General features: G+C 36.7%; 1 protein-coding gene across 2 annotated transcripts in view; it reads left to right on the top strand.

The window, feature by feature from the left end:
- Window positions 1–22654, top strand: part of SHQ1 (SHQ1, H/ACA ribonucleoprotein assembly factor) — a 54759-nt gene that overhangs the window by 5374 nt on the left and 26731 nt on the right. The window contains exons 6-11 of one of the 2 annotated variants that reach the window (XM_054216183.1): window positions 982–1094; window positions 3086–3213; window positions 9994–10101; window positions 13562–13716; window positions 15536–15589; window positions 18199–18322. In XM_054216183.1, the coding sequence (XP_054072158.1) occupies window positions 982–1094; window positions 3086–3213; window positions 9994–10101; window positions 13562–13716; window positions 15536–15589; window positions 18199–18322 (682 nt within the window). The remainder of the gene's footprint in view (window positions 1–981; window positions 1095–3085; window positions 3214–9993; window positions 10102–13561; window positions 13717–15535; window positions 15590–18198; window positions 18323–22654) is intronic. The other variant, XM_054216184.1, reaches the window with a different exon arrangement.

Genomic DNA, 22654 nt, shown 5'->3' with positions numbered 1-22654 from the left:
AAATTCATGGTAATTTTCTCTTCGTATTTTTTGTTGTAGACTTGATGTTCTCACAAGACAAAAACTTTTGAAGTGTGAACTCTTCAAGGTGTCTGCCCACCTGCTATCTGTGGGATTTACTAGGGTTATGCTGATGCACTGAAATTTGCTTTTGTGGGTTAATTGGTAGGACAGGAGCTTTAAAATGCAGTTACTTTGCTCTTGTGCGTTCAGCAGTTTTTTTAATTCATGAATAGATTGAAGCTAATCTACAGCCTGTAGCATGCCAGATAGTATAATAATATTTGTAGTATATAGAGCTCTTATTAAAATAGTAAATTATAACAATTTTTTGTAGTGTTCTTACTCTAAGCAATTTAAGTTGTAGCTATTTAAAGCAACTTAATTATGTAACTCTGTAACTCGTTATTGCATAATTGTAGTATTTTCAGGGTTTGGAGCAGAAGGATTGCTGTTTATGGAGAAAGTATTTACATTCTGTTTGGATATATACATTGGTTCATTACCATGAAATTTGTGAAGTACGTTTCCCATCAGCATTAATGTACCACTACTTAATGATGCTTAAAAGGGCACTGCAACTGCCCATTAATTAATGTATGGCCACCTCAGAGTGTGACAGTAATCCCAAAAGTCACAAGAACGGTATCTATGGTTTTTATCTTGTCTTTGTTGTGGGCTTTTGTTAAACATTGCAAATCTTATCATAATGCAAAATAACCTGTCTGCCTTAAGATAAAATGGCCCGAGTAGACTTCATAGTATCATGAATTCTAAGGAACTTCAAATAATTGAATTTCCTTGGAATTTTGATGTTTTGTCTGCACAATGGAGCCTGAATTTGCAAGATTTGCAAGGGAGGTTAAAAAGCGACCAGGGATTTCAGTGTAATGCTGATAAGCATCCTTCCTAAACTCTTACTAAATAAATCTTGCATATCATACTTGTGGCTTGATCATATAATTTTTGTTCCATTTGCAGGATGAACTCAGTGATGTTATTGACATTAAGGCTCCAGACCAGACTCCTGTAGATGAACGTAGGAGGAAACGCCTGGCAGCTGAGGCTGCCAAGTTTGACCCTGATCATTACCTGTGAGCATTGATTTACTTCACCTGGTCAAGTAAAAGTACCTCAGTTGAAATATATTCACTTTTTCTTTTCATAAATTATTGGTTTTGAGATCACTTTTGGAAATAATAGCTTTATTTTTTTTTATTGTCTGTTTCTTTGTCTCTTCACAGTAGGCCTTAGAGGGTATTCTTAAGTGTGACACTGACACAAGACCTTGCTTATCAGTTTTGGGGTTACTCTGCTGTTTAGTTACTGCTTAAATCTGCATTCGAGCAGGGGCTGCTGTGAACTGTTGCAGAACATTGTTTCATAGTTCGCCTCTTCAGCAGCTGAGTAGCCAATCCCTGCCAGCATTTCAGGTTGTAGATGTCAAACTTTGTCTTCCCCTTGTGAAACAAGGATTACTGAAACATCCTGGTCTATGAGAAAGTAAATTTGAGCTTTGAAGTGGTGAAGATTTTGTCTGGGCCACTTTTGCCTTCATCAGATGAAGCCTTTTTTACAGCAGAATGAGGAAAAGTGCCAAACCAAGACTCTGTGTTTCTTTGTGCTTCGTCCCATGTAATGAAGGTGGAAATGATTCTTCTTGCCTTTTAAGTTGGAGTATTTTGGGTTGAATTAGGTTCAGAAACTTCCAAATAAGTAAACTAAATTGAAGCCATGAGATCTATTAATACAGTGATTCTTGCAAGATTGATTTGGTGGGAGAAGAGTGTAGTCCCTAGTAGGGAGAATTAGTACTTCTGGTGTGTTTTGTTGGGGAGAGGCAGGCTCAACCCATTTTGAGTTGTTTCAGGAGGTATCTTTGCAAACTTGGAATTTTTCCCCAGTCAGGTGTTTCAGAGGCAGCTGTGTGTCTTTCTCCAGCACATCAAAATTAGAAAAGCTTTCTTGAAATGTCACTTGGAAGTACATTTCACTAGAACTGAAGTAGTTCCTAACCTATAATGGGATGCAAATTACAGTAATTGTAAGTTTCCATCTTAGACCCTGTGTTCTAGCCTGGTAGGTGAGCTACAACCATTTAGTTTAATAGCTGTCTTTTGGATGCTTCAGAACAGATGATACCAACCTTTCTTCAACAAAAATTGTTTTCCTGTGTACCCTGATGAGAAGGACGTCTCTGGGAGAAATGGTGGCAAACAGAAGTGTTCTGTTGCCTTTGAGGAAGATGTACACTGACTGATATCTTTAGGTTATGTTGTAAAGACACTGAAGGAAAGCAACAAAAAAATCTGTCAGTGTAAGAGTGAAGCAAATTACATTCTGTACTCAGCGGACTGGGTAGAATTTGTATGATGATTAAGAAGGTATTAAGAAACTTCCTGCATTATTTTTTTTAGTTCTCAGTATTTATAGTATTGTTTGGCTTGAAGAAAAAGCTAAAAATGATATGAGGAAGCCTAGAACTTGAATCCTTTAGTATAAATCCTCTCAGAACTACTATATTGAGATTTTTACCACAGTGGATTAGTGCTGAGATGAAGATAATCTCTCTTCCAGAATTTATGTACAACTCTTTTTTTGGTTTTTTTTTTTCACCTTGCTACATTATGCCCTTGTTTACCTAAAAGTCTGTCCCCATCCCTACTTTATCTTTGCCGTTCAGCTGCATACTCTTCCTCCACAAAGTATAGGCAGTTTTAAAGTGGGAGAGCTTCCCAGTAAAATCAGGTTTGCTGCCAGTAATATTGTCTGAGAAGTCTCCTCTTTGGAATGCTTTCCTTTGGATACATCCAGAACAAATCAAGTTTGTTCACCTTCATGTGATGCTGCAAACTCATCAATTTCTTAGGCTTCTGTCTGGGTGGCTCAGGAAAGATGGAGGAAGTAAGGAAGGGGTACTGTAAGATAAGAGAATATTGTTTATGCTTTTAATAATCATTATTTTCTCATTTCAAGTCCGACATATTTCTAATGTAGGAAAATAACCTATTCTGAGTATGTATTAAAATATACACACGTACACTATAAACTGAAATAAATAGCATATGACTTTTTTTTTTCCTAGAGCTGATTTTTTTGAAGATGAAGCTATTCAGCATGTCTTAATGTACAAACCATGGTGGGTTGATGTTCATAAAAAAATGACAGCCTTTAAGGGAGAAAGTCATCAGGAACACGACAATCATACATTTGGTGAGAACATACATGTACACACACCCCTGTTGCTTGAATGATAATTCCTGTGATGCCATGTTCTGTTCTAGTTAGTTGTTCTTAAAGGAAAAAGTATGGGTTTATCCTACAGTTTTCAGTCTTAACCATTCTTAGAGGAGTATTCTGTTAATTTTCCTGTCCTCAGAGGAAAAAAAAATTTCTATGAGGGACAGTTACATACCGAAATCTTTGAGACAGTTGTGTGTGGAGCAGTTGACAGTACATTATAAATTGGTCACTTCATAACAGATAAATGCTTAAGATGTAGTGTAGCACGTGATCTCTTTTTCGTCTGCATAACAAATTTTGGAGTTAACTGTTTATAAAGGCCATTCTAGACTTTCAGGTATCGATGAAGAAAAAGTTCCCTTTTAAAGGTATACTGTAATTTTTAAGATTTCAAAGGAGCTGCTAGTGTCAGTAAGTCATAGCATCTGAAATCAAATTAGTCCTATCTTTGTGTAGTGATTGTCATAGCTAGAAAATGGGTCCTTTGTTTCTGGTGCTTATCTCTTCTTTTTTTTCAGATTTTTCGAGTAACTGTTCTCCCTTTCCTAGTTATATTTTCAGTGGAAAAAATAGTCAAAACTGGTTTTTGTGCCTACTTCCAAATATGGTGCAGACACTTCACAGCAAGTTTTCCAAGCATTAGCTGTGGAAGATTGTACTAATATCAGCCCTTATCTCTGTTTGATAAGCGTGCCTTCGGTAGAATGTTTTATTTTATTTACGCAGTACCACAGAAAGTCGTGGCATTTATTATGCTACTGTTATTTTTATGGGTCTTGGAGACTTTTTTTCAAAACAAAATCTTTGTGTCCTTTTAGAAACTAAAAGGGGTGGTTTCAGGTTTAGTAGATGACCTTGTAACAGTGCTGTTAACTGATAACTGAGATTACCTTTCCATACACAGTGATTGCAGAGAGCGTTACAAATTACTATTATGCATATTCTTTTATTGTCCTTTGTTCATTTCCTATGTAGTATGAAAATCCGATATAACTAAAGTAGATGATGATAATCCCTTCACCAGAGGTTCTTAACAAATATTAGTGCATTAATAATACCTGCACTTTCACATTTTCTACAGGAGAACAACAATGGAATTTGGGTAAATGTTGTGTATTTTGCTGTGAATGTAATCTGATCTTCATTGCTGGTCTCTTTTCAGCCTCTGAAGCCAGAAATTGTTAATTATATCCATCATAAGCGTTTGATTTAAAAAGCATTTGACAAAGGTACAAGAAGCTTGAAAATAGAATATGAGGGGTTCTTTTGTTTGTTTTCACCCATTCACTCCTTAGTAAATGAAACACTGCTAATGTTTGCCTGTGTTAAGGAACATAATGAAAATGAAGAGCTGCTGGATGATTTTGTTGATAAAGAATATTTTTACTCCAAATTGAGATTCCGAAGAAAACCACATACGTGTGTTGCGGGACTTAGGGGCAACAACAACAACAGACAAACTGCTCGAAAGCCTGGCAAGCCTGCTAATGAAAGTTACTCAGAAAATGGGGTTATATAAAGGATCATCTTTTCTCTAAACCATTTGTTATAACAGATATATATTTAATAAGGATGATAAAAAACATTTAGTCTGATCTTTGTGTGGCTGAGTGAAGAAGCGTATGTAGTTTTGTGGATCTTTAGGAAATATAGGTAACATAAGAGGCCATCTGGTGTTTGGGTTACGTTAATGACAACAGCCCACCCTTTCCCTTAGAAAGGCCTCAGTTTTCATAATGTTGTTACTGCTTTTGAATGGCAAGAGCAGCTGGGGATGGGAAGCAGCTGAATGAGGATCTGAAACTATTGGAGGTTCCTAAACTGGAGTGAGTTGTGGTGAAAGAAATCACCATGAGAGGGAGTACAGGTTCCACTTGAAGGTCCCTTATGAATGGGAATACAAAAGGGCAGGAGGTGGGTCTAGGCTGTTGGACCTGAAATCTGATCATCAATAGGATGAGTTCCCTGTGGTTTTATGTTGCTTTTTCACTTTATCCAATCAAAGGGGTGGTCTGCCTAATCGGAGTTACAGATTCAGGAATTCTGACAAGCTGAGTGCAATTTGACTGCATATCTGCGTTAATATGTATTCCAGTATGCATGCTTAGGAAGTGGAAATGACATAGAGAAGGCACATAAAAGAAACAAGGACTGTGCTAGGTGAGGGACCTTCTTTACTACTTGAGAAATTTTATGTTATTTCCACTAGAACTGGGGAGAAGTCTGACTGCATTAAGGCAAAGTGTGCTATGCAGCTAGAAGGATAAGGAGGCCATCGTTGGCACTACAGTGTGGTTGTAGTCAGAAGCGTTTGAACGGTAGTGCTTAGCTATAAAAAGCGAAAGGGTACTTGAGCACAGAAGCTCTAGGGACACAAACATTACGCATATTGCAGTACATTTCAAGGTGTTCTGTGACGCAATGTGTGGTAATTCTCTGGCCCTGTGTATGCATGTATTCCCCTGTAGGTAGGTGTGAGGTCAAACCTTTTGTATTATAGAAATGTCCCCTGTTTACTTTTGAACCTCTTTAAGAGCATAAAGTAGGAGGGATTGAAACCTTCGTGCAGTTTCTTTTTATTGCTTATGGAAAAGAGACATAAAATTAAGAGTACCCGTATTTCTTACTCTTCCTGAGTTCCAAATTCATATCTTGTGTTAGGGAAAGCATCTAAAATAATTTCCATCATCTTTCACGATGGGGACTTCCAAGCATAGAGCTTGTAAAGAGACTTCAAATATTGGCGTATTTAAAATGTCTACAACTCATGGTAGTTGTACTGCCATCAACAGCTTGCAGAAACATTTGTCTGTCCTGTGTAAAGGACGGTTATGTTCTTGATTAAACATGTGCTGTCCCAAGCCATTACCAAAGAACATGGAAACTGAGAGATATGATGGAAATCACATGCTGTCAGATATGATCTCATCTCATACTGGAGAAGTCCACTACCCTCAAACATGAGATGGTGTATCTTTTTAGAGGGTTGTTCATTGAAGGTAAATGACTGGTAAGATAAGAAGGTAGGCATGCTAATGTTACAACTGTTGGTAGATTATAGTACAGGCTACCACAATATTGAGGTATTGACACTAGAATTTGATACCTGGTACCTGTAGTTCCCACCTACACAGTGTCTGTGGAACCAAAATGTCACTGGGAACTGACTTCTCAAGTTACTACACGGAAGAGTGAGTTTAGTGTGGGAAAGTGACATAAAAATTGGCAGGTTCTTTAAAAGTATATTTTTCTTATTCAGAAATGCTGAACCAAGATGGGGTTTTGTTGTTTGTTTCTTCCTTTTGCTGATTTATATTGATGTCCTTTTGTTTTATATCTTCATTGGTTTCTTGGAAGCAAAAACTCATTTACTTTTGTCTTTATAATGTTTTTGGATACAAGGAGTAATTAGAAATACAGATCGCTGTTTGTTTTGTTTTGGTTTTTTTTTTTGCATGGCATTACAATTAACTGAAGATTTTATTTGGTTGATTACTGTTCTTATTTTCATCCCTGGCTATTCTCTCTTCTGTTTTTACATCAGGTTTTTTTAATGTCTCATTACCAGATTTTTTTTTCTTTTTGGATCAGCTTTTCTCATTAGCATTTAAAGTCTTCGGCTCTCTTCTGTCTTTACCTTGAATCTATCTTTATTTAACCTTTTTACTTTTTCTCCAGCCTGTGTGTATGGTGTATATTTTGTCTTTTTTAAATTTCTTCTTTCATTGTCCTAAATGTCTTTTCTTTCTTTCATCCTTTTTTACATTTTACTGTGTATTGCAACGATTCTTTTCTTGCCCTTTGTGGGTTTTTATTTGTTTGTTTTCCCCATAGGCTTGTTAGCCTCCAGGCAGCTGAATTCATTGCCTTTGCAGTATGGCTGAGGAACCAGAAGTAGAGAGCAGGTTTCACCATAATGTTTGTAGCAAAATATCATTTTTTGGAGTGGACATTTTCTGAAGCTGAAAGGCACAGATTTTGTTTACGTTTACAATGTCTAATGCAAGTCAAGTAATACTCCATAAAGCCTAACTAATTACACAGCCTTTCCCATGAGGGAATAAAACTTCTGGAAAGCTTGCTTTCTGCTGCTACTGAAGCTTACGTTAGAGTCTTCCTTCTACAGATTCCAGATGAAAGATGTTCCGTTTTGTAACAATCCCATTCAACTTAGTTAAAAGATCACTTTTATTCTACTTCAACTTGCACAACTGTAAAAACTCCTTTTTAGGCAACACAATAATCTTCAAAGGCTCAGGCTGATGTATGTATTTAATATAATATTCGTATGCTCCAGGGATAATGTATTTTGTTTACAGTAACCTATTATGCTTACCAGTGACCATTCTTTCCTTCTGGTGTCCTCATAGAATAAGAGGTAATTTCTTTTTAAAGATCCATCTTTCAGTAGGGCTCTGCTCAAATATATACCATTACTGGTAAATTCATAAGTTTAAGATGAATCACGTACTTTTCTTCTTTTTTTAGCACGTTTCTTCAATTGTTCTGCTTACCTGTTTTACTCAGTCTTCCAGGCGTTTGCAGCATGTGTACCTTCCTGGCAGTGTTCTGCTGCAGAGCAAGTGTTTTTCATGTGAGGAAAGAAATCTGTTTATTCATGCATAATTCTTGGCATATAAATGATAGGTCTCTATTGTAAAGTATCTCGGATTTTAAAAGGCAAGAATAGTAAGACATGGAAGAAAGAATGATGTATGATTTTGATGTAGTTTATAGGAACTGCACATTTGTTAAATAATAAAGACAAAAATTAGTATAAAGGAAATCACAAGATCCAAGAAATTTTTTGGAGACTTTGGAAAGTTTATGGAGAATGCCTGAAAGAAGGTCAGAAGTGATATGGAGGAAATGGGCTCTAAATTTCAATTTGAGAATTAGAGAAGGGTGAAAGCTTGACATGGAAGAAAAGCTATTTGTGAAGGAGCTAAACTTTTGAATGGAAGAATTGTAAAGAAAAGGGAGGGATGAACAAACCAGATTTGACTGGTAGTAGTTTAGAGTGAATTAATATAGGTATGCAGAGGAAGACAGCTTTGTGGTTTTAAGACTTTTAGTTCACTTCCCGAAGAACTGAGGCTCGTCTGATCGCAGTCTCCTCGACAGAGCTTATGGGGATCTCAAAGATGGGCTCTTCCTACAAGTTCTGCAAAAATGGCTCTGAATCTTCAGTGCCATCTTTTTAGATGTAGAGCCCATGCAGGAAAGGGATGTTGTCGGCATGTCAGCACTGCGGAAAGTTTCAGTAACCTTTCATATATTATCAGATAGCAACAAATTCAAGCACAAAAGACAAATCAATAGAAAATCAGCTTCATTAGTTCAGTTACTTGTTTAAGTTTACAGTATTATTATCAAGTATTTTTAAGGCATTATCCAGCACCAGGGGAAATGCTGATCCTTAGCACAGCCTTTGGGCATCTTTCTAGTCATAGCAGTGCTGCCTTTGCTCTTTTCATGTTTTAGGAAGAGGTTGAAAAGAAGAGAGTCTTGTTTGCAACTGATTAAAATCAATAGCTAACTTTCTTCCTGACAAATTTGCTCTTTGCTGACTAATCTCCTCCTTTATCTGGTGTTGCTGATTCTTTTACTTACAGGGATAGAAGTACACATTTAAGAAGCTTAATATTATAGCATAATATTTTAATTAACATTAAAAAAAAAGCGGGCGGGAGGGAATCAGTTCTGTTCAGTTATTTTCCTTCAAGATAGCTGTGGAATTCAAGACTTGGCTTGACAGGACCATAAGCCAAGGCTCTGCTTTCACCAGAAGATTAGACCAGCTGATTATCAGAGGTGCTTCCTGGCCTATACTTCTCTGTGATTCTCTCAGTCTGACCACGAGTCGGCTATCTGTCGAGATAGCACATTTTATCTAAGTACCCCTAACACATTTAGAATAATAAGTATCACACTGGTTCTGAGATACAGATCCTACACTGGCTTGATCTAAGTGATGCGATATCAGTGTGAAATATGAGTAAGACCGTAACAAAACACCATCTAGCTGTCAGACCTCATCCTCCCCTTTAGACATTAAGCTGTACTTTACTGACAGTTGGGTACTGACAAGCAATTTGAAATATGTTTATTTTAACATGAGGAATGGCTGATTTAAAATAAGTAAAGGAGACGATTAAAAAGTAAGGCAGTCTCTGTAGTACTGTCCAACAGTAACTTAGTATGGCAGATTAATTTTTCTGATTCCTTTAGACATGCCTATATTAATACAGAGTTATACTGTGGCTATAAGAAGCATGGTTTTGGCACTGACAAATGTACAAAACATTTTAAAATCAAACTTAAGGAAAACTTGCAAATTTAGTACTTGGTAAGTAGCAGCAGATGCATTAGATATTAATTATTGTACAGGTATTGTTATATAAACATTGGTGACATAAGTGTACAAAGTACAGGCTTAATAAATAAAATGTAATTACAATTTTACTTGTTCTGTTAATCTTATACTATGAACTTGTATTTTTGAATTAGGAGAACAAAGTAGGTGGTGGGTTTGATGCGTTCACAATGAGTTTCAGGCGTGAATAATTTATTTTTCAAAAAACTTTAAGGAATGGATAGATATTTGTCTGTAAAATTTGAAGTATTTTCTCCAGGGAGAGAAATTTTATTTAGAACACCTGGCACTTTGCAGTGGGTTAAGGAACATCTTGTAACATTTACCTTTGGGAATTGTCTACTAGACTTGTATTTTCTGTGTTTATGATCCAGTTGTGTATGTTATGGTGCTTCAGAGAGTTTGCATTTTAGAGGAAGAAAACTTTTCTCTCGTACGTTTCATGAACTTCACTAGGAGTTTCTTTGCTTTCTACTTAGAAGGTAAGTATGGTTCACATTTACGTGTTCCTCTAGCATGTGGGTTTTAGGGAATCTAACAAACACTTGTTAGTAAAACTTGAAAAAGTAAATTTTTTTTTTTGCTCTGAGTGTTGGACTGTTTCTTATCTCCCACGATTTTTGATCAGCTGTGAAACAAAACCAAACTTCATGTTGTAGTCACTGATTGAGAAGAGTAGATCAGTAGTGGATCCAGTACTGCATATGAGTTTCTGAAGAAGAACAGTTGCATTTCTGATACGTGTGCATCTTGACTGGTAACTGTAGCAAGCACATTGAGGTGCGCCTGGAAATCTGAGAGTGCTGGCATAACTGTTTTGCATCCACCAGAACAGGTATTCTGTCTTTGATGAATTCCCAGGTGATTTGAAGGAATTATTTAGTTTATATGTAACAAAATTCTGTATTACTGTAGTCATCAAAAGTGATTTTAAGCTTTAAGAATCTGATCTGCTCTGGTAGTCTTTGCTAGCAAACTTCTGGCTGTATGCTTTTCAGGATTTCTTTTTCTTCTTTAGCTTCAGTTTTACCTCTTCTCTTTTGTGCTTCTCTTCAGGGCAAAAGTGCCACTTGTGTATGACTTTATTATAAATTGTGCTGTACTCCAGGAGAGGGTTTTTTAGTGAAAGCTAGCTGAAATTGGAATGCCTTTTTTCTTCCAATTGGACCTTCTAACTGTAAACACCCTGTTGTGATACCTCGTTAAATCCACCCTACTGTAGCAACTTACGAAGTGCTTCCATGTTATGTTTTTCAGAAACTAATTTTTTTTCAAATGTGCTACAATGTTGCACATATGGTTTTATGGATAATTTTAATATGAATGATAGAGGTGACTCACTGAAGAATCAATGCAATTTAAGAACTTATATCTATATTCTATCAGCAAATTTCCTTATATCGTCTATATTTCTGATTTAAGGAGTAATATTGAACTGCATTGCATTAACAGAAAAAAAACAGAATTAAAACTGCCATAGTCTTGCTAAATTGTCACTTTGTACTAGATCATAGCAAGTGGAAGAGATTGGCTTTCTCAAGATGAGATAAAAGCTGGAATTTCTTTTCGTGGGAGCTTGTAAATAAATCGAGACTGGCTTGACTCCAAAGAAATGTTTAGCTCATCAAGAAGTTTCCATAGGAATTTAAATCAAATATTTCATGGTTGTGAAGCTGATAGAAACATTAAAAAAGTTCATAAAGATGAAACATTCAAAAATGGTTTTCCTAATTTGTAATTTTATGTCTCAAGATGAGGTGTGTGCATATGTACGCGCCTTTGGCATCACAAACATTTGTTTCAAAACATGTCATAAAATTAGAAAGCTTGTAGAAAACTCCTGGGATAAAGAAGACCACATGTTTTATAGGCAGATTGTGTAAAATGATGATGAGCAGTGTTTGAGGAGGAACATCTATAAGCACATTTGCGATCTTCATCCTTATGATAGAAAAATGGGCGAAGAGTGTAAAAAGGGGCATGGTTTACTAGGAGTTGTAACCTTTTCTTTCTGTAACCTGTGCTGTATGCTCCCCCCGGCGGTTTAGCTGCCTGTGTCCCAAGGGTCCAGGGCTCTGGATTATGGATTATGCCCAGCTGCGTAACCTTGTCTCTTGCTGCTAAGGAAGAAGTGTGAGAAACTCTGCAGAAAAATACGAGCAGTAAAATTGCAGGTAGGATTGTTGAGACAGGATCATTTGTAGCTCAAGGATTACATAGGAAATACCAATGTGTAAGATATAAAATCCTAAATTGGAAAAACAGTGAATCAAGTTGGGGCAAGAATTGCTGGGTTATCAGGTCAAGTCTTTAGTGCTGGTGGAAGATGGCAGCTCAGCAATATTCAGGAATCTGTCTTGGGGAGCCCCAAAGGCTGATCCTTCCCAGGTGCCTGCCTCATCTCAGTGTGGTAATCATTAATTGTTTTACACTTTTAAGTTTGTACAGCTTTTCTCTGCCCCCAGCTAAGTATGCCAGAACATAGTGACTCAAACAAGGGGGTGGTAAAAGAATAATTGAAGAGACATTTTGATACTAATTGTAAGGTTTTGAGTTTGCTCCCTGCTCCCCCCAGATAAATAATTACAATTCAGTGAGTTAAGGGGTACATCATGTATCTACCCCTGGCACTTAGGGCTTGTTTTGAAAGTGTAACAGGACAGGAACAAGTGAATCAGGACCAGAACAAGTCTAATGCTGGTTCCAGTGTTACTGGTGCTTGAACAAATCACTGTGTGGGACTTCCTTAATGCAATAAAGCATCAGCTGTCGAGCTAGTAACACTGCTTTCTCTTGCCAAGTCACCTTGTGCCTGTAACTTTCTTCTGTGGTGTGACCAAAACATGCTCACTACATCTGTCCTATTCAGTAAATCAGAGCCTGTTGATGTGGAAGGCCTGCGCTCTGTGCAGCCTGGGTGAAAATAGCTTAGCTCTGGCTTCTGGCTGTTGTAATTGTACTAAATGGCCTCTTGATTTACTTTTGAGTTTGTACAGAGACAGCTTCTAGTCAGCTATCTACTTAATCTCTACTGCTATTTCAAGGCAAACTGCCATCGTTTCTGAAGTGTTTTAAGTACTCTCAATAAGGGTTACCGTTCAATATTCAATCTTAGCTATCCACGTCTATACCGCTGTTTCCTAGAGAAATGCTTCGATGCATTATTGAAGCATGCCTGCTATGTTGTTGTTGTCATCTTCCTTATGCATCCCAAAGAGATGGTACAGGGCGAGGAGATTGTTTTGGTTGGCTCAGTATAGACATTCTTAACTAAATGAGGTACGCTGAAGATAAGCAAAATATGATGGTCCTAAATGGTGGATACTGTAACTCTTTGGAAGGAAATGCAGCTTTCATCAGTGGGGACAGGATTTTGATCTTTCTTTGATCTTCCTCACACACTGGAAGGATGTTATCAGACAGCATAAAACACGCTCCTAAATCATGCCTACGTCGCGAGTCAAAATTGATGAGGCTTGGAAATACAAAATGTACCTTTGCTTTTTTTCCTTTCCTGTTTCTTTAGTTCTTACCCTTTTCTACAATAAGAAAATACATTTGTTTTTTTTATCCTGCTTTTGTATTTTTATTCTGTACAATGTGAACTTAATAAACTTCACTTTACTCAGATCCTGATTGTGCATTTATCTCTGTATAAGATACCCATGCAACCTTGGCACTTTCAGAGGGATTCAAACTTGCCAGTGTGTACATACAGTAAATACATTGCAGGGCCGGAACTTGACTTTGAAAGGAATATTTCAGAATGTAATGAAAGTTAAAAATGAAAGTAAGAATGATTTAGCCTTTTTCTTGAGTGATGAGTGACTAGTGATTAGTTATGCACTTTTTAAAGAGACCATTGGAAGTAGTATTACCACCTATTAAAATGAATGTGCCACCTTTTAAATTCATAATCAATTATCTTTTTACTTTTTATAGTTGTCTTCTCTGAGGAAGAGAAAGAGCAGCTGAGAAAGCTCACAAATAAATCTTATCTTCTGGATAAAAGAAGCCGTCATCATGTATATCTTGGTTTAACTGATATCCTTCTGGCATACTGCTATGAAATCTGTGTCAATGAAGGAGACAAGAATGTAAGTTTAAAAAAAAATAAAAATAGAAAAATTTCGTATGTTTTAGGAACCTAGTGCTGGACCCTATACTGTCATTTAGGAAACTCGCCATTTAAAGTGAACTTACTTCCAAGCATTAAAAATATATAATTGAGTAAGTTAAAATGGAAGACTATGTCTCTAGATTGAACTTTTGGGGTGCGTGTGGGGATTAATGTGACTTCTAAATATTTCCATTCCTCTGGAGCAGCATTTTAGCTGTAGGAGAGAAGTGGAGTTGCAGGAGACTCCAAACAGTTCTGTTTGTTTCTGATTTGTTTTGTATTGTGATGTCTTGATTTATGTAAATGCATATTTCACAAAATAATTGTTCTTTTATATTGATGCTTCTTCCTTCTGTTTTTTTTGACAGTGCTATAATAAGTATGTTTGTAGTAACACCACTACTGATTTGGATTCTGAAAAAGCATGGGAAATCGTCAAGTTTGTAGGGCTGAAGCTATGCGTTTAGTGTTTTATATAGGCTACCATTATATGCCTTTAACAAAACTGATTTTTTTAGGTTTTTTGGTGGTGTTGGTTGTTTGGGTTTTTTTTAAAGCTTATGCACTGAGTTTTAAAACTTATGCACTGTGTTTCCTGAGGCATTCTGGAAACTAGAGTGAGGCATTTAAAATTTTTAAAATTGACACACATTTTAAAAAAAAAGAAATCCTAATGCAGAGTTTTCTTTTTCTAGTATTCAGACACTGGAGGGAAGTAGAAAGGTGTGTTTCCATTTTCAGGATTCTGATGTTTGCCCATCTCTTACTCAAGCAGCAGCCAGCTTTATTTTGTGTGCTGTATCCTAGGCTTTTAACAGGATATAGAGAATTAAGAAGATAGAAGTTTAGAATAGATTCCATGCTGTTCTGTGGGTAGCTTGCCTTGTCGAAATGGACTTTCTTCCCAGATACAACTTTGCGCCTAGTATCTCCTCTGCTGATATTAACCAATGAGATGTTTTCTTAAGTCTTTTAATCAAAATATTGTAACATGTAATCCAAACCATTCTGTCTTAATCAGACTGAATTGCAAGGCATGGATTTTAGAATGTCAGGCAGAAACATCCAGACCTGCGTATTCAACAGAATGACGTAGGATGGTTGTTGTACTCTGTGTTAGTGTTGCACAAAATTGCAAATACATGAGGATCACAACTTCTGATCTTTGCAATAACCATATGGTATATGTGGAAAACACACTGTGGGTTTTTTCCTTTTTTTTTTTTTTTTCCCCTTTTTAATAGGAAACCCAAGACATTCAGGCCACACAACTCTTTACTAGAGCCAGGATTATAGATCAAGGCTTCCTGGCTTTTTGCCCTAATCATCCCACTAGACCAAACTACCACACAAATACTATGAATCTGTCACATTTTAAGAATAATGACATTTTACATGTACTCCTGGCTTTAGGACCCTCTCTGAAAGCCAAAAGTCTTGAGCTGTTTTTGCGAAACAAGGCATTTCAGCTTGAGCTTTGTTGATTCGAGTTTCTGTTGCTTGGTGAAAGGGACAGAATTCCACTAAAATATCATTTTTCTGTGATCGCTGTTGTATTTTGAAGGCTTTGTGCATGAGCTAGATATTCCCAATACGGAAACCAGTTATTTAACATCTGCATTGCAATATAATTTTTAATGCTGTCCTGTGGCCATTTCAATGCACATAATATAATTACTACTTCATATTCACAAAGGTTCTTAAATTGCTGCCAGAATGTTATCTTAGACAGTTTGCCAGCAGTCTTGAATGTTGAATTAGATAATACTTGTTTTATGGCCTCCTCTTAAAATCAGGTTGAATCAGCCTGGAACATCAGGAAACTGAGTGCAACGTTGTGCTGGCTGGAGGTAAGTTAAAACTTAAGTTTTGCGTTGTGTGTTTGCCATTTTATTTGGTTTTGGTATTCTATGTTGCTTTTGTGGAAAGCTTACTGTTTCAGTATTGAAGGTGAATTAAATGTATATCCTCTTTTTAATAAATGTTACAAGAAATTGATTGTGGCTTCTGGGTTCCCAGCTACCGGAAGCCTCAAGAGGCAGGAGGAATATGACCTCTCATCTGCCTGGGTGCTGGGCTGCCTTCTGGCCCATTCTGGAAAAGCTAAGGATAGGCACTATGAAAAAGCTGCGCGTGTACACACTGTCCCTAGCTCCTGGGCTTGATTCGCAAGTCCTGACCTTTATTTAGGAAGTAACGGTAATTATTCCTCACATATGTCCACATATGCGTGTGTAACTCCATGCTTAGGGCAAGAAAACAGGGCCTTCCAGCTCCTTGATCAGAAGTTGTAGATATCTTCCCATTTAATTGGCTAAAGCATGTTAAAATAGAAAGGGCATAAAGGGCATAAAAAGCAGGGAATGTAATTTCTTAGTGTTCTTGTGTCCTTTAAGTCCTACCTCAGATATGTGTTTTAATAACTTTTGGAGATGGCAGACCTTAATAAAGCAGCTTATTGTTCACTTTTGGGGGTTTTGACTGCAGAGTCTTTCTTCACTTCTAGCTTGCTCTTTTTCTTGGCTGCAAATCAGGTGGCTTCTGGCTTCTCCTCCATTCTGCTGTGTGTCTTCAGAATACACTGGAGAGTGGAACTGGGAAGCCCAGAAGTAAATGCAAACCAAATAGGAAAAGCTCTTGGAATTCAATCAAAAGGTGTTGGATTATTATTTTTTTTTCCACCTATTGTGGAGAAGGTGAATTCCATATTCTTGTAGCAAAAAGACCTCAGTTCTCTAGGTGTAGAACTGTTATTTCATTAAGGCTTTACTGATTGTGTGATCTTTCAGACACATGCTGAATACTCTCAGGTTTCTTGCAGAGTTTAGTGGGCATGTGTTGCTTTACCCACTCCCCTCTTTTCAGTGTTTTTGTCACATCCCTATTTATTTAGTTGCTGCTAGCCCTTTGAAACTAACATAGATTAGAGGAAACAAACTGAATTCTATTCTTTGCTCTTTCAGATTGTTTACCGAAAGCACACAGGCCTGTGTAATTAAGTTGTTACAGAGCTGGAAGTGCAAGGGACTTAACCTGGCCTTTAATCCATTATTTCTTATGACGGCAGCAAGCTAGAAAGGACTGTCCTGTCCTCGTTTCTGCAATTACTGAGCCAAGTCTCAGTTTGCAGGATCAAAAATGAAATTTGACGTGACTTTTGGGTTCAGTCCTTCAAATGTTTCTAGTAGTGACAAATGTATATTAAGTCATAACTTCTTCTGTGACAACTGGTTTTCTAGATCTGTTAGTTTTAATTTGTTTCCAATTGGATAATCTGCAGGAGCAAGTCACAAAGGAGTGCAGTTAAAATGCAGTGATTGCCTTAACTCTCTGATATTTTTTTCTCAGATCCATATCCATAGCGAAGGAGTTCTCTGCATGTGCTTATCCTATAATGTAGCAGTTCTTGGCGCAGCCTGTGCCAACAGTATATTTCACACCCAGAAAATTCAGTCTCCTGGCACCAAGCTGTTAATAACTATATGTGTTGTACAAACCATGTAGAGGCGGGTGTTTTCATCAATCTGTAAACAAAACTGCCTCAGCTATGGTTTGTTTGAACTGACTGCCATTTTGCTGTGTGTGACATGTACACACCTTAGGCTCTAAATATTAAATAACAAAACATAAATTATTTAAATGCTTACCTGTGATCTATTAAAATGAAAAATGGGTTGAGGCAGTCGTATAATGCGAAAAAAGTGCTGGCTGTCAGCAAAGCATTTTTATTAATTTTAATTAATTGAGAGTTCAAGATGAAATAGGTATTTGTACTTGAATTCATAAATGGAATATTTTGTCTTGAAAAGCGAAAGCTGGAAAGGAAATCACTCTCTCAAGAAAGTCTTTAATAACTCATTAATGCCTTTGGCCTGAGTAAATGAGAGGTCTTCCTCACTTATAAAGGAGGACAATGAACTGCTTTCCCTAGGCAGATATATTTATCCCTGTCTAGAATATCTATAATTTTCATGAAAGGCAGAGTCATGTATCATTTTTAAAGATCTTACATGTACACATGTATTTTGTTAATATCATGTGGTTTTAATTTTTCTTTATTCTTAAAAGGCTTTTTATAGCTTCCCCTTAATATATATAATAATGTGGGACAGATGTAATTTATTGCTTTAATCTAAAGAATGGCAAAGTCTTGAGTTAGATGTTTTATTCTAATGTTCTCTACATTCTTTTTTTGAATTCAAAACCACTAAAACGTATAGAACTTCTGTTATCCTGCCATGCAAACTAAATGTTCAGTGTCTTGTTTCTATTTAACATCTTGATTTCCATATCTATTAAAATACAGATTTTTAGATGCATAATATATAAAAATGTGGGGTTTTTTTTTCTATTCTGCTATGAATTTTCCTTAAAGGAGAACAAACAAACAAATAAAACCCTAATTTCTTCGTATGGAAAAGCACACCGTCTAATTCAGATTTCTCACTGATGCACACAGAGTTTCACTAGCATTCATGACGTCCTGGTATCTTTTGGAAGAAGAGTGTTATGCTATCCCTTACACAGACATTTTGGATTAGTGACACGTGCCTTCAATGATACAGTCATGATACTGCAACTAGGTGAGTTTTTTAGTGATTGGAAGTGATGCCTGCATAGCCACGTTGTTTGTATGTCTGTTTTGTTAAATAACTTTTGAATCCTTTGGTGAGTTTCACCCAAATTTGGTAGATACTGGATAGATTTCTGGACGTCTTGTGGTTTTGTGAAAATGGGGGTGGGGAGAGAAGAGAACAAAATTAGTGTCCTTACCAGGAAAAAACCCTTGAAGCAACTCACTTATTACCCAGCAGACAATATAGGCAGTTGTGGTGTAAATTCAGCTATGTTATTCATGCCAGAAAACTTATACAAAAGTAATGTTACAAATGTCTTACCCTTAGAAAAATCTTTGATCAGATCTTGTATCTTCATAAAACAGGATAGTCCAACTGTTATTTATAAAGCTCCAGGGAAAAGGTCTTTAAATTATTTTCCTCTTACTGTGTTTGTCTGTAAAGAGATTTTTTCAGTTGGAAAAGAAAGTTTTAATGAAGCCTTTGTTATGGTAGGTTAGATACTATAATTTTTTTTAGACCCTATTCCAAAGGTGTCTAAAATTTTTATTTCAAACCAGGATCACTTATTGTTACAAGTATAGCAGCAGTCCTGTTGTTTTATGTTGTTCATTGTGTTATTTAATTACCCTGTTAAAAAAGATTGGAAGGATTTCTGATAACTTCCATGATTTATCTCTATCTAAGGGAAGCTTTTAAAGCATCATCATCTTCAGTTGTTCCAGCTGTTCTGTTTGATTAAGTTCTGCTCATCATGGTTTTGCAGTTGTAAATCTGGGAAGTTTCCCTGCGTGATCGTGATTTACTGTTTAGAAGAACTGTTATTTTAATTTAACCCTTGTCAGTGATGTTAGGATTTTGACAGAAAGGAAGTTTTCCCTAATGTTGAATTCCTGCTCTCCTTGCCAGTTTCTTTTTCTAGAATTAGATCTTATGTTGTTACGTCCGTTGTTTTTTTGTTGTTTTTTTATTTCTTTTAACTGAACCAGTCCATTAATTACTTTCTTTTGTCCTGTTTTGAATAACTGTATTTGACATCTAGCCATATTTATTCTTTAAACTGTCCCATTGTGTGTGCCAGTTTAGTATTAACATGCAGAATCATGCTTTGAAGGGCAAGGGGTAGTTTTGTGGTTCACATTCAGTGTTACAGTTCTTTGTAGGATTAAGGCAAAATGGTCGAGATGACTCTGTTAAGTCCAATGTAGTCTGGGAAGAACAGAAATCATGAATTTATATCAGCATCAAAACTGGTTTTGCATCATCTCTGACCTCTGTATGTTATCTTAGTTCTCTGCTTGTTATTAGGAAAATAAGACAGTTCTAAATAACAGCCAAGTAGAGTTGTTCATAAAAAAAACCAAGCAGTGAATACCATGAAAACCATTCTGTTGAAAAATAAATAATATTAAAAAAAAATTATTTAAAACTGAAGAACTGACTACACACTACATATTTGTAGCTTTGTTTTGTTTCTCTTTCAGGAGTAGAGCTGTCATCATCTTAATGACTGCAAATTATTCTTTCAGCAGCGATATTCTTTTTATATTCCCTATTCATCCCAGACAGCTTTCATGTAACAGTACAAGTTTTCAAACCTGTGATTATTCCAGCTTCAGTTGTGTGGTTGTACACAATCATGTTTATATCTTGGGTTGTTAAAGTTACTTGGAACTTTTCTATTTATTGTGACTTACTACTTTCAAAATTAAGCATTGTGTTTGGTTATTTATGTTTTTTTGGACAGAAGAATCACTGAGAAGCAGCACTTTGGTGGTTTATTTTCAGTGCTTGTGTGTTGCAGGATTAAAAAAAAGAAAAAAACGCAAATGGCAATACTAATCTCTACTACTGCCAAAAACTATTGATGATTCAAAGTACCATTTACATTATAACAGTTGGGTAGTGAAGTTTTGAGGGGAAGATATATGCTGTCCCTCTTCGCTTATCTCCACTGGCTTATGCTGCTGTTCATAAGTGTGGAAAAAAAAAAATTCTGATAACAAAAGTGAAATCACACAGTGCTTCCAGCCTTTTAGATTTTTTTTTTTCTTAAGAGTATAGTCCATGAGAGGTAAGCTGTTTGCTTTTCTTTTAATGTTATGATGGAAAAATATATTGGAGTGAACATTCAATGATCCAACAAAATATTTTCAGTAGTTTGGTAGGGGAGGTAACAATACCTGGGTCAGGTTTCCTGCTCCATCCTCCCACGCTGGACGTGTGGCTGCTGTTGCCGCCTCCTCCTCTGTTTCCGAAACACAGTGGCCCCGTAGTGCTTATCGTCATGGTCTCTTTGTGTCACCCACCATGGTCTTGCTCCAACAGCAAAGTCCCCATCTTCTCTGGGGAAATAGTTTGGGTGTGCTAACTCATTCTCTACTGACAGGGGAGATAGGCTAGCCTTGTTTGTTCTGACCTCAGTCATTTGCATAAAAGTTACTGCCATCAGCTTTAAAAGAAATTCAACTTGATTTAGTTGCTGGTTGGAATGGTTTAGAAGCAGTGGAAGAAGTTAAATGCAGCAGGTCTGGCTCCATTCTCTGCATGTCTGTGCTGTGCTGGTTGCCTGGGAAACAGTGCAGCATGGGGCAACCTGCTCCTCTGCAGAGCTGGCTTTGGATCCTTCAGGATGCTGAAAAGGCACGTGCAAGCTTCAAGAAAAGAGAATGTGTGCTCACTGAAACTGGAGTTGCTCATAGTAGAGAGGAGGACACTATCTTGAGTATAAGCCCTGATAAGCTCCAGGTGATGTCTGGGAAGCAGACACAAATATATTACTTCCTTCATGTGGACATAAATCTGTTGGGAGGGGCATTAGCAAGTTAGCAGTGCAGTGATAAAAGTAACGGTGATTAATGTTAACTTCTGGAAGTTCTGGGGATGGTGTATCAAATTAGTTGTCACCACTATGGCGTGTGCATAGTCTGAAAAGTGCTAAGTTTTTAAAATAGCCAACTACCAAAGAATTGGGAAAGATAAAAAATTGATGTGTTACTGTCTATAATCAGAAGCTGGGTGAAGAAAAAAAAGTGTGTGTCTGTATTCTTAAAATAAATGGGTTTGTAGATAATGCTCATACTGCTGAGGCACGTTTGTTGAGTGAAAATGTTTCTTCCTTCCAACTTCAATGGAAGTTGAGCCATGCTTTTTGAGAAATTTCTGTTTTACAAAATACTTAGCAAACTATGCAATGCGCAAAGCATAGTAGTTATAGATAGCATTAAATACTCTGTTGCCCTCTTTGTTTACTGGAAATGATGGATTACCGGTTTGGCAATGTATTGCAGTACATGTGTGATGAACATAGGTAAAAATGACTGCCAAGTAACAGATAATGAATTCAATTAAATAGTACTGCAAACTATTGCTTTTCATGTAGCTGCAAGAGGACTGGTATTTAGCTTTTGAGTTGACCTTGTCGTGACTTGAGCTTTCTTTCAGGATGCTGGTAAGGGAAGTTGGGACATAGTATAATACAATGTTTCAGTAATAATAATAAACACAGTAAATATTTAAAAATAGTAAAGAACTCTGATGGGACTGGATTATTATGCCTCAAGTTATGTAGCTTGACTTTAAAAATACTATTGCTGTGTTGGTGTGTCACTTTCAAGGTACAGGGTACTGCATTTTTAAGCTATTTAGGATCTGTTTAGAACTGCTGTTCTCACTTTTTAATGAGACAGTGAAGTTCAGTTTGTCTTTTTAGATGAGTGCTCCTCCTTCTTTAAAATGTAGAAAAACATAAAGAAGTCTGCAGGAAAAATAACTATGTAAAATAGAATGATTGGACTACTAATTTATTTTGCTTCCGAATATTCAGTATGAAAGCTGGTAGAATTTCATGCTGTGTAAAATCAGTAGGCTGTTATATCGAATGGCAGATTCGGAGCTGGGGTCAAATTATATCCTTTTTTGAACTAATCTGTTGAAAGAGAACTGGATTTCTGAAACTGTAGAATTAAAGTTGTGGGCTGTCGTCTACCAGTTCATAGCAATGAACTCCAGAAGAATCCAGATCACATAGCAATGAACTCCAGAAGAATCCAGTGATCTGCAGACATATGCTTTGACTTTTATGATTTTTGCCTTGTCTGCTCAGCTACTCTGCTGCTTCTCCTGTGAAGTTGCCACTCGTCTTCTCCCCAACAGCAATGTAGGGACATAATGGCAGGAAAAGAAAACCACCTCAGAAAACCCATGGGTCAGTACTTAGATTTGATATCCCATCTTGCAATATATCCCAGTTTCAAGTTGGTTGATATCGTCCTTTACCTCTAACACAGATCTTCAGACCAAAAAATAGAGGGTATTAGAGTCTGCCCTAAATCATAT

Source organism: Rissa tridactyla, chromosome 10, assembly GCF_028500815.1.
Source record: "Rissa tridactyla isolate bRisTri1 chromosome 10, bRisTri1.patW.cur.20221130, whole genome shotgun sequence".
In the NCBI taxonomy this organism is placed as follows: Eukaryota; Metazoa; Chordata; class Aves; order Charadriiformes; family Laridae; genus Rissa; species Rissa tridactyla.
The sequence above is the reverse complement of the archived record's forward strand: the minus strand, read 5'-3'. Positions and strand labels throughout refer to the sequence as shown.